Raw genomic sequence first — 12,807 nt, 5'->3', positions numbered from 1 at the left:
ATAAAACTAAAACAATTCATTTGCCTATTTAGATTGATTCCGGGTCGAACAATGAGCTAAATTCTCTCATTTCAGCACTGTTAGCTCACTATTCAGAAATGCCATCTCGGATGCCTAGCAACAAACAGCACAAGCAACTTACGAGGGGTCGTGCTAACCAGGGGCTCAATTTTAGAATTTGGGTCAAGTGTCCCTCGTCAAAACTCTAAACCGATTAGTACGAAAGGCACATTCCATTGTGACATACATCGAATGCTTTGACGTTTTGGGGTTATCTGTCGACTGGATCATGGATGTATTTACAAATGGACGATACAACAAGTAACGGAACAAAACAAAACAAACTGTCCGAGAAAAGTTCAGCAAAACTTTTCGCTTTTCTCATCAGTTATTTTGTTTTTTTTTTATACAGTTAATGATATAGGAGGAAAATGCTTTCTCTAAGCTTTAAAGGAAGCGGAAGCGATACAGCTGCAACAAAGTCATACCAAACCATGTTGGAGAAAGAGGGAAACAAAGCTCAAAAGAAAACAGATTTTAATCTGATTACATTGTAAAAAGAAACGTTCAACAATCGTTACTATGGGTACAATATTAGCTTGATGTGTTCTTCCGTTTCTCTTTCGGGATTGGCGATTCGATAAAACTAACACCGCGCGAAACGTAAAGAAAAGTTTATGACATTATCCAAAACCAAACCAATAATGTAATTAACCGAAACTTAAGATTAGAACATAATGAGCAGGATTTATTTTACATAAGAAGAAACAAAAAGTGGGAAATGATTCTGTTTGGATTGCTGTTCAAAAAGCCCAGAAATTTTCTTTTTGTTCTTCATATATTACAGAAAATGTTATCGAATTTTTTGGATTTGTTGGCGGGATCGTGGAAAAGAAACAAATTGTGGAAAAAGGGGTGGCTTAAGGTGTTTAGATCGAATATAAAGGATAATACCTCATCTTTGTCCAAGCCAAGCTGTAAAAATATATATAGAACCGTCGTCATTTAGTAGACTAAAGGTAGTAATAGCAGTAGTAGTAATAGTAGTAGTGGCTGAGTATAAAATATTAAGAAAAAGAAGGCAGAGACTGTTTCATTGGGAGCTTGGTGGTGGTGTGTGGAAGCGAAAACGTAAGAAAACGAAATGATTAGACTCTTTTCCGGTTTCTGATTTTCTCGGTACATCTGCCACAATGGTTCGTTTCTTGACGGAAAAGCTAACCGACGAGCTGCCAACAAACTGGTTGAAATTTTACATCTTCTGTAGAGTTGCGAATTCGACTGTTATTTTTCCTTTCTTGTAGTTGCATCAAAATGGTAAATAATCAAAACACAGACAACTAGATTTGCCTTTTTCAATGTGTAGCTTCCCAGTCTTTTGCAAAATTGAAACACTATTATTTTATTTTGTCCGATATGTCAGTCCGTTTGGTACTTTCTTCAGGGACTCTGGCAATTCTAACTCATTGGTTCTCGAAATTTCTTATTTAAAAAAAAAACTTTAAAGGTCGATGCTAATATTCAAAAATTTCAAAATATTCAAAGGGAAAAAAACTTGGCAGCTCAATAAACAAATTACTGACTAACAATTTTTTTTTAATTATAGAAAAATATTTTTTCAGTTGTGACTTTCATTTCTAACTTTTAAACAGGTTTTTTTTCGTTTTTATTTTTTGTTTTTTTTTTTAAATTTTCATCCTCCCGCCTCCTCGTACTTGATTAGAGGTGTTGAACAAAGAAGAAAAATAATATTTGTTACGGCCTAATTTTGACTAAATAGTTCGGTAGAACCTGAAACTTTAGTTTTATTTGAACTTTTGTTAGATGCAAAAAATACAAACGACAGGTACAGGTTATATTAATCCACACTGGGCGAAACCACTGTTACTATTGGTGAAAATTGAAAGCTTAGTTAAATAGGGTATCGGGATGCTTCGTTGGCATAGTCCCCTCGTTCGGCCTATCTCAATGTAAACCAAAAACTCAAACAAACACGCATAACTTGATATCGGAAAAGCTATGCGCTAAACAACTGTAACATTTCGTTTCAATTTTAGCACTTTGGAACATTAAAACTGAATGAAAATGTCACTTTATTTAGCTTTTGTAGACGCTATGATTCTTCAGCTTAGTGGGTAGTCTATACACATGATCATAAATGGCATGATTCTGGAACATTTCGAATTGACTTTTCAATAACTGTACATTTGATGCGATAGTCAAAAACGCTATCTTGAACTTGTGTATTTGTTTTCAACGAATAATAACTATTTTACAAATTGAATGTGGGCCGAATATTGAGGACATTTTTTTCACTGTGTACCCAAATCTTGGCCCATCAGTAAAGTGACGTCAAAAACAGCGATAAAAAGACGTCAACAACATTTCTTGCGTAAGAACCAGAAAGAACGAACAGGAAGAAAGATTTTGTGTGCGGTGACTGTAAAAATATAACACAATAATAGGGTTGCGTTGTTTTCGTTACTAAATTAAGAAAGAACTTTAGTTAAAGTGATTTATTTATAGTTTTTTGAAAATTTGGCTCCGAAAATGTAATTCAAAAGTAAGATTGGTGAACAAACAGAGATAATACTTCAGCAGAAATATTGGAAGAATGAGATAATTAGTTGTTCTAGTGCATGGATAGCAAAAGGCCAACGTTGTATCCACTAATAGGCCAATTTTTGTACCATAGACCAACGTTGCATACCATCGCATCGAATCTTTTCAACTTAACTAAGTGAATTCTTGAATATTTACGTTAGTTTACTTCCAATTGGTGAAACATGCATTGCCTAGAGTGTATACTAGGGTCAACATATTTTTTCTAGTGCTATTAATTCATGAGTTATGGTCAAAATTGTCAACGCGGCTTGCAAATTAGGTCAAGGAATGGTACATATACCCTATGTAAAAAACACTAGAAATAATGAATAAACATTTCAAGAGTTCCTGAAGAAGATCCCAAAAAGGCCGAAACGTCGGACAAAATTAAATAACAGTCTTGTACCGACTTTTCGAACCCTCTAAGCAGAATATCCCCTTCAAATGAGTGTAATGAGTTTTGTATCTTTTAATTCCGCCCTGTTTTCCTTATCCTTTGACAGATACGCGTATTTCCACTACAACTTGTAATCTTGTAAAGTGAATAACTGACACTGAGGAGTGGTAGTCGAAACTTGCGTATTTGTCTAAGGATAAGCAAAAAGAGGGCGAAAATATAAGGTACAAAACTGATTATACACTCATTTGTAGAGGGTATTCTGCTTAGAAGGTTCGAAAAGTCGGTACAAGAAAAATAATAGTGTTTTGATTTTGTCAAATTTGAGCAGCAACTAAGTATTTCAAAGACTAAACGATAGTAATACCTGCGCAACTCTTTACTGTTATTTCCTTGTAAGATCATGTCTCGAATTCATCGTGAAGAAAACTATCGAACGTTGTAGCGCAACGTCTGTGATTCTGTGATCAAATGCAGCAGAATCGAGAAAATAGCAAGAAGCTTCGACATAGTAAAATGGCAGTCGTTGTTATTGAAGTCGTTGTGCTCGTGTTGGTTTTCAAAAATAAAAAAAATATCAATCGAGTGGGTGGGAAAGTTCGCAGAAACCAACCCGACGGTTATGGAAAATATTACCCATAATGGAATGTTCCAAGTGAACCGGAAAATGGTGGAAAATGGTTTGTGACTTCACGTTGACTACGGGTTGCTACTCCTTTACGGTTCAATAATTAATCGTGGGAGATGTAACGGGAGCATGAATGGAAGAAACCTTCAGAACAAGAGGTAATTCAAAGAACACTAAACTATTATGGAAAACCTAACTATATTCAAAAGATTCCTGATGTTTTGAGTTGTTTCGTTGTTTTTTTTTGTTTTTAAACCTACTGACCCCAACGGGAGTGAAAATGTGGATTGTGGCGAACATTCAGAGGAAAGTCATTCGGATAGATGACAGTAGAGAGGGAAATAGGATAAATTCGGCTGATTCAGAAATGCTAAAACGAGCTTACAGTAGCTCTATTTTTCATGCTTGGTAGAGACAATGCAAGTAGAGGGTTATTTCGTTCAGTTCGAAGTTACATGATTTTTAAATGAGAGTTTCGGGATTTTGGATTTATTGAGAGCGAGCCAAACGGTTTATCTTCAACTTGTGTTGTTATTAGCCAGTGTAAAAAAGGTTTATAAAGCCCTCAGAAACGCACTCTACGTTCACTCGATAGTGATTTTTGTAATAAAAGTTTATCAAATACTATACATGAATATTTATGTCATTTTGTTTGCACATAAACATTGTTTAACCCTCTAATACCCAACTCCGCCTTTAGACGGGGTATAGTTTGAGCATTTTTGTAATTTTTGTTTCGTGGAAAATCAAAATTTTTATATTTTTGGCTGATATTTAGGGCTGTTTTGTATATCTTAAAATAGTTTTTGGTGTATTTTAAAGCGTATTTACATTTTTTTAAATTATTGAAAAATTGATGTTTTAGTCACCTTCTAGAAGTTATTGTTTATTTTGTACTGAATCGCTACAATTAACATATTTTGAATTTTTCCCAAATCATTCTATCCTTGTTTTATAGTTTAAGGGAATCAAATACACTCTAAAATTATTTTCCTTGAAGTTACACGGAAAATAAAACTTTCTATGAAAAAAATAAAAATAAAAACATTTCATCAATAATCATAAAATCTCAAAATGTTTTCATCTAAAAAAAATCCGTACCCCAAATAGGGTTCCAGGAAGAATATAAAACTATGGGGATGTTCAAAAATTAAAATTAGAAAAAATCAAAAACTGAAATTCACGGAATCGAGAATTAAAAAGAATCATCTTCTCATCATTCTTAAATAAGAGAATGCAAGGGAATTTGCTATACGTTTCTCGATATTGTGATGGGATTCGTATTTGCTGTGTCGAAACTTTTAAAATGTTTGCCAGAAAATAATTTTAGTAATGATTTCACTTGGTACGTAGAAGGTAGATCTAGACTGTTCAACTATGACAAGTTTGACAAGAGATTTCGAAAAAAGGATGATGAAGTTTTTAGGGAACGAAATTATCGTCTCTATGGTTTGGTGGTCGGTCACAACGACACATCCCATATAATTTTACACCATGATTTTAGACTACATCCGAGACCTGTAGCTTTAATCCTATTTTGCAAGTGTATTTATCATCCTAAAAGTTTATTTTCTTTCAAAATTTGAATATATTGGTGTTCTGGTTGACGTTTCAGTTACAACTGCCCCTCGAAGTCTGAGGTCACGTGGATCACTAAACCCTCCATCTTCCTCTTGAATCCTGCTTGAGTGATACCAGACATAATGGCTCCTCCAGAATCAGCATCACTGAAGTACAAATATCTTCAAAGTTACAAAAGATCAAGGTCGATTTGGACGTCATTTTGTAATTCATCCAACACTAAAATGAAGATACTGCCAGAGACGATGAGAATTACAACAAGCAGCCTTTAGTCCACAGCAAGCGCTACGGCTGGTCGAAGTAATTTCTCACCGATAAGTCGAAGAAACTGCAAGGTGCACCAGAATTGAGATAAGGTTATTCAGCCAGCGGAGTACGGCAACTTTGAACCCGGTATCGTAAAGGATGAGAAGAGTTGTGTTTGAAGGACCAGACGGAGTTCCTACAACGAAGGAATCGTGAGCTCGAATCGCTTCCAGCTAAGGCCACAGAATCTAGAGGTATTCATTGAGAACCAGTCTTCAGTGAAAACTAGATCTACAATAGTCTGCTACAATACAATGCAATCGTCAACTGGGAAACGAATATGTGGCATGTAAGGAGAGGCATCCGACCATTTGGTCAAATGCCGTTTAGTCGAACACCATTTGACCGAATGCCATCTAACTGAATAGGTTGTTTTACCTAATGCCATTTGGTTAAATTATGACTTAAAACAATTGGGTTGTTTAGTGAATAAAATATTGCTTTTTTCTATAGCCTAATCGAAAGAGCTCATTTTTCTGAGTATAATGTGATTTTATTGGATTCCAGTACCTTTCTTTGATGGTTAAATTAACAAAAGAATTTTAATTTTCGTGGATAGAATGACAGTTCAATCGATAAAGTGACAGTTCGACCCGAACAAAAAAAAATCCCCATACAAACTTTAAATGCATTTTAAAAATAGTCCCCGGACTCCAAAATTATGAAATTTTGGATTTCGACTAATTTTTGGGCGGAGAATCCGATTATGATATAATCCGAATACTCCTCAAGAACCCAATTCAGAAGAACTTTTTGACATTCTAGCTGCAAACATATATGATCTTCAGAAATATGTCCTTTTTTAAATCATAGTCTGCTCTTTTTAGTTTAACCATTCAGGGATCAGTTGGTGGTGATATTGTCAATAATTTTCAGCGAGTTCTCCAGCAGATCATAGGCTATTCTTTCGAGAACAGTGGCATGATCACTTGAGTTCATAATTTATTTTTAGGCCAAGCAGCATTCGTTCAAATGGCGGTGTTAGGCCAACCACATTCGGCCAAATTACACGAAGCCAAATTCACTCGTTATGAAAGATATTATGTGGCTTCCTGGTCGTGCGGCTAGTGTCACCAAGCATTTAGTCGCATCGTGCTAGGAGCGCGGGTTCGATTCCCGCCGCAGCTGACAGGAAAAGTTTTCGGCTGTGCCACTGGGCGTTGCATGCTAGTCCGTTGTCTAGTGTCGTGCTTCCTTCAAAGAGCGAATAGCTCACTGGAAGTACCGTAAACTGGGGTGTAGTTGATCAGTGGGGTGAACCTGATCACTCAAATACCCACGAATATCAACGTTCAAGGAAGTTACCTTTCCATTTTAATGTTACGTCATTGGATTGCGAATGGTTAAAATTGAATTGTTGCTTTCTTGAAAGTCAATATCCGCGTGTAATTGAATGATCAGGTTCACCCCACTGATCAACTACACCCCAGTTTACGGTACTAAACGTGTCAGTGTCAAGAATTGCTTTAAAAATGCCAGTCTAGGTTCAACCGTTGGGATTATAAGGCTCACTATCACACTCTGGTGTATTCTAGGTTAGCAAAGAAAAACTATGCAAAGGACATATCGCTTGTTAGGGGCCACAATCCTTCAATTCCAAAGGAATCCTCTAAAGTAAGTGAAGCGTGCGGATCGAGCTCGTCTAAGGTAGTGAACCTGACTGCGATCGACATTCCGGTTTCTGGTGCGTCTCAACAGTATTCTTCGCTATCCTTGTTGGCAAAAGCATTCGTCGTTGTTGTTGATGATAAATGAGGACAGGCTTTGCTAAATTTTGGATTTCGCTTCAAATTCAGGAATCAACACTTCATCACTGAACGGCTTAGTTGGTGGATTAAGAACCATCGAAAGAGAGTAGACCTCAGGCAAAAAAGCCAGGCTGGTACGCTCACGAGTTTTTCTTTTCTCCCAATCGGTGAGCTTTCTGGTTCTGTCCAGCGTAACGATAAATCTTCAAATTGCTACAATCCATACGTATGGTGGTCTTAACCTCTAGGGCTATCAGCTGCAGCAATTATAATTGCGACGATCATAATGTAGCTTCTTCGAAGCAGTACCTTACACAACTTTCTCAGCTGAACGAAATCAGGATTGATCGTTGTGGCATCATTCCCAACGCAGTTTCCACGAAAATCCATTGCTGCTCGGAAGCCTCGAAAACCGTATGGCTGTTGTATTCCTGTGAGAAGTGTTGATGCAGCAGGATAGATTAGTCAGGGTTACTTCCGTGGAATTTAAGAGTAGCACTTCGAAAACATTCAAGAATCTGTGAAATACTCGAATTCAGATTTCTGGATGGATCCACTTTTGTCCTGCGTTGAATTTTGGCTGCATTGACAACATGGACCACGTTTGAGCAACCTAGTGGCGAAACCCTTCATGCCCACCAACCCTTTTCTGACAAAGAGAATCCGGTTGACTCGTTTTCCAAGGGTATCATGACGGGGGACATCAGCCAAAACGATTCTTGGTGGCCCAGAGCACGATAGTTAGAAAAAGATCCTGTCCTGAGCAATACCAGGGCTAATGGAGTCATCAATCGCAGTTCAAGCAGAGTAAGAGAGGCAACGTACAACTGTAATCTGCACTCTCAGGTTTGCCCCAGTTCCCAAAAGCAGAATTCAACGACTGACATTCGGGATGGTTATCTGGTAAAATATCAGCTAGTCAGACGATTGGCCAGCTGGTTACGTTACATGTGATTTCTCCGTGTCATCAAAGCGAGTTGGGAGAATAGTAGGTTAGTGCGGATGATGCAGAAGGAGTTCTTCGTGGACGAATGCAAAGCATTGGCGAAAGAAGAAGCGATTTCAAGGAAGTCACCGCTGCGCTCTGGTGGTTTATCACACAAACTCCCAAGGACTAGGTGTGGACAGAAAATTACATACCAAACGCTGTCAGCAATATTTTGCAAAGTTTTGCTGGGCTGAAGGGTCCAGCTATATTTTTTGCTGAACTTCCCGAGCAGGAATGAATAACTGCCACATAACTGGTCAGGTATCATACCAAGACAAGGTATTGGTTGGTTATCCAGGTATTGAACATAACTTATTTTGGTATTTTGTAGGTGTTGATGAAACACCTCAACGAGTTATTGATTTGGTGTTGAGGGCTGCTTGAGGTATTATGTAATTATGGAAAAATCGACGATTATTATTTAGGTATTACCATACCTGATGTCATTATTCACGCGTTATGCACAGAATACACATAAGTTATTATTTTAGGTATTTTACCTCTTATGCAGGGCTACTTAATACCTCATTCAAGTTGTAGGTACATATTCGGTTTTCCTTACCTGAGTTAGTTATTCTTCAGCTATTTTCTCTTGCTCGAGTTTCGGTAAAACTTGCTGAATCAGCGAAATTAGCAGCAAATCCTTGCTGATGATAAACAAAGTTTACTGAATGAATAATCAAGTTTTGCTGAATTTCAGCAGGGTCGCAACTACTACCGTCAACCGTTTGTTCGTTTATAGACGGTTGTAGAAATTTGATCATTAGTTTGCTTACTTAAGATGCACAATCGACTAAAATTTCAGCTACGTCAGTGTCGTGGAAATGCATCTTCAAAGTCGCGAGACAAATTATTAGAAAGAGAGAAAATGTAGCAAAAAATTACACGTCGTGTTGCCTCAAGGCCGTTAGGAGGGAGAAGCGTAGCCAGAAACATGGTTCACCGATGTTTCAAGCGCTTTCGCTCAAAACCGTCGTCGATTAAGCAATTTTTGGCAGGGGTCACCATGTCTCGCTTCTTCTCTCAGACCGGTGAGGAGAGTCTATTGTGGACCATTCTACGTACGGGACAGCACGGAAAGGCAAACGACGTGTATTTCAACATTAGTACCAACTTCGTTGGAGTGCGGAGCAACTTCTGCATCTTTACGAACTTGTAAGTCAGGAGTCAAGATCACCTGGAAAGAATTGACAAACATTGTTTGGAAGACTCGATTTCAATCCAGCAGTACCAGCAGTGCGGTTCGTTAAGTTTCACCTACTTAAGGTAACAGGAGAAGCACCAATGCCTCGGAGGAATTTAGCACACTGCACTGCTTGTTCCAGGTTCAGTGTTCCCTGCCGTTGATGTCTGCTCTCTTTCTGATTGGATCAAATATACAAACTCTCCCAGATCCAGATTTGGAAGGCGATGAATTAGATATATTGTTTTGGTCTTATCCAAGTCTTCAAGATTTCTGGAAGAAAGGAATGCGTGAGTAATTGTGTGACCGTTCCAAAATTGCGCAGTGTAGAGGCCTACAAACGGCCAATTTTAATTATAGTATAGGATTTAGGAAAATCGATGTTGTCTTTCAAGATACAACAAATGTAGTTTGTGTAGTCGTAGTCCGTGTTTTATTTTATTTTTTAATTTTATTAACGAGATTTTTAACCCGGGGAGAGTGTTGCCATATGTACAGATTTATCCGTAAAAGTCATGGTAAAAGTACATTATTATTATTATTACTTTATTATAGAGATTTTCAACCCTAGACTGGTTTATCTCTTGGATGGAAAAGTACAGATTCATATTATGACTGTTTGGTACAGATTATAGATTTCAGGAAAAGGTACAGGTTGGTACAGGGTTTTGAAATTGGGAAAACATGTATTAAAATTTTATTTTTTTCCATGTTTAAAAATCATTTTTGAATCTTTTCCTCAATTAGTTATAGGATATTTTTGTTTCTCCATGTCAAAATTTGATAACAGTTTACGAACATCAAGATTGTTTACAGTTGAGTAAGGGTTTTTGAGCCATTGATATAGATAAAAATGTAGCTACACTGCCCAGGACTTCCATCTCCAGGAAGAACTTATATTTGGTAAGTGGTATTTTCCACAGACACCACCAACTTTAAAAAAATGATAACTCAAGTACAAAGCATTGTAGATTCATTTTTTTTAATGAAATCTGAAGCAAATTTTCTCAACAATTCATAAACAAAATGAAACACGTTTTCCACAAAATTTTCCACTGATGAGGATAATCGGTAGGAAAAAATCGGAAAAACTTTTTAGGAAGTCCGGAAAAATTCTTTAAAAAAAGTTTTGGAAGGTAACTGCATAAGCTTTATTCCGTAAAATTTTCAAGATGTGTTTTTTCTCCATTCCTGAGTTATGACCAATTTTGTGGAAATTGTCCAGATGTTGGTTGATTTTCGACCGTCTTTTCACAGAATATAGCTTATAAAATTTCCTTTATTTTTTAATTTAATTTCCTTTGATTTTGATTTTTTATGGGAATTTTTACGGACTTCGTAAATAGTTTTTCCGACTTTTCCAACCGATTTTCCTCGACTGTGGGAACTTTTGTGGAAAACAATTTTTATTTTGTATTTTTTTTTATTGCTGACAAAATTTGCTTGCAATTTCATAACAAAAAACATTGTGTCTACGATGCTTCATTCTTAAGTTATGATTTTCAAACAAACGGCTCATATAGCACATCTGGAAAATTTTCAAAAAATTGGTCATACCTCAGGAACGGAAGAAAACCACATCTTGAAAATTTCACAGAATATAGCTTATGTAATTTCCTTCAAAAGCTTTTTTTAAAGTTTCAGACTCTAGTTTAATTTAAAAACACTTCACTAATACTTTACTTTTGCAAAAGAAAATAAAAAATGAATAACTCTTTTAAAGAAAAACTAGAAAGGACGAGCAAATTCCTTTTAATTCTACTACTGTGCTTATCTTCGGACAGATAGGCCTATTTCGTCTGTGACTTACAGACTTCTTCAGTGTCAAGTGCACTTGACACTGAAGAAGTCTGTAAGTCACAGACGAAATAGGCCTATCTGTCCGAAGATAAGCACAGTAGTAGAATTAAAAGGAATTTGCTCGTCCTTTCTAGTTTTTCTTTAAAAGAGTTATTCATTTTTTATTTTCTTTTGCAAAAGTAAAGTATTAGTGAAGTGTTTTTAAATTAAACTAGAGTCTGAAGTAACAAGTTCTACTAAAAGCTCTAAAGTAATAGTAAATTTTTTTAAAGATTTTTCCGAACTTCGTAGATAGATTTTCCGACTTTTCCAACCGATTTTCCTCAATAGTGAAAACTTTTGTGGAAAACAATTTTTAATTGTATTTTTTTGGATTGCTAAGAAAATTTGCTTAGGATCTCAAAAAAAATTGTGTCTAGGATGTTTTGTTCTTGAGTTATGATTTTTCAAAGTTGGTGGTGTCTTTGGAAAATGTTTGTTTTCCCCTGGAGTTTTCCGGAAAATTAGGGGACCCTTTTTTTCAATATAGTTTTTGTTCATATACAGGGGATAGACAAAATGATCGGGACAGGCAAAATTTTCTCTTTTCCAAAAATGTTCAACTAGCTGTAACTTTTCGAAAAGTGCATCAAATAGTCTCAAATGTTTACTGTAAGTTCATCAACTAGTTGTGTATCAGTGGTCCGAATTTGGAAAAGATCAGGCCATTATCCACGAAGTTATAAAGATTCTTGAAAAAGGTTAAATTATCCGAAAGCCAACTTTCAGCTGTTATATCTCCGGATTCAATGAACCGATTGCAATGGTAACAGAAACAGTACCAATTTGTATGGTTATAGAAAAAAAATCTCCAAATATTAACATTGAATGCCATTGAAAAACATCGTAATTAGAAAACATTTGACAGTAGTGTTCTACTTTATTCAAAAAATGCTTTTCTTGAGTTTCACTTGAGGAATGTAGTGCAGTGAGCACATTGCAAACTGTTTAGAATAACAGTGAAGAAACTTTTTTTCAATTTTCAAAAAATAAATTGGGAATACTTCAACCGAAAGGGATATCCCACTGATCATTTACTGTGTAATCATAAATCTGCTTTTTGTTTTCTAAGTTATATTTTTGTGAAACTTGTGCATTTTATCTTATTTCTGATTTGTTTTAATAGTATAGTTTTACTATTCTAACTATTTTTTTTTGCTATTCATTCCAATAGTCGTTTCTCTGCCTCTAAGAGTATCTAGTAGTATGCAAGAGTATTCGTATCTTAGTTTGCATAAATGTAAATAATGAACTAATAAAACTAATGTTACTATGAGAAAGGTAAACGTAACACAACACAACATAGATGAATAACACGGGCCCAACACACGGATGAATTCGGAGAAATGAAACTTTATTTCCCGGTACCATTTGGAAACGATACAATGTTCCCATAAGTTTTATTCGTACAAAGAGGCGGCCGAAGGGTAGAGAGACAGGCAGACAGACAGAGAGAGAGAGAAAGAACGAGACAGAGACAGAGTGACGGAAAGAATGAGAGAAACATCAAACGGAAACAGCAAGCTCTATGGG

The 12,807-nt window shown here is 36.2% G+C and overlaps 1 protein-coding gene across 12 annotated transcripts in view; it reads right to left on the bottom strand.

Moving 5' to 3' along the window:
• The window catches only part of LOC109423356 (potassium voltage-gated channel subfamily H member 6), a 518,403-nt gene that overhangs the window by 56,897 nt on the left and 448,699 nt on the right, over nt 1-12,807 (bottom strand). For 11 of the 12 annotated variants that reach the window (XM_062854256.1, XM_062854257.1, XM_062854258.1 and 8 more), the window contains one exon: nt 955-975. The exons of the other annotated variant lie outside the window; for it this stretch is intronic. In XM_062854256.1, coding sequence (XP_062710240.1) covers nt 955-975 — 21 coding nt within the window. The remainder of the gene's footprint in view (nt 1-954; nt 976-12,807) is intronic. 12 annotated transcript variants of the gene reach the window in all.

Source organism: Aedes albopictus, chromosome 2, assembly GCF_035046485.1.
Source record: "Aedes albopictus strain Foshan chromosome 2, AalbF5, whole genome shotgun sequence".
Classification (NCBI taxonomy): domain Eukaryota; kingdom Metazoa; phylum Arthropoda; class Insecta; order Diptera; family Culicidae; genus Aedes; species Aedes albopictus.
Note: the sequence above shows the minus strand (reverse complement) of the source record. Positions and strands in the feature narration are given on the sequence as shown.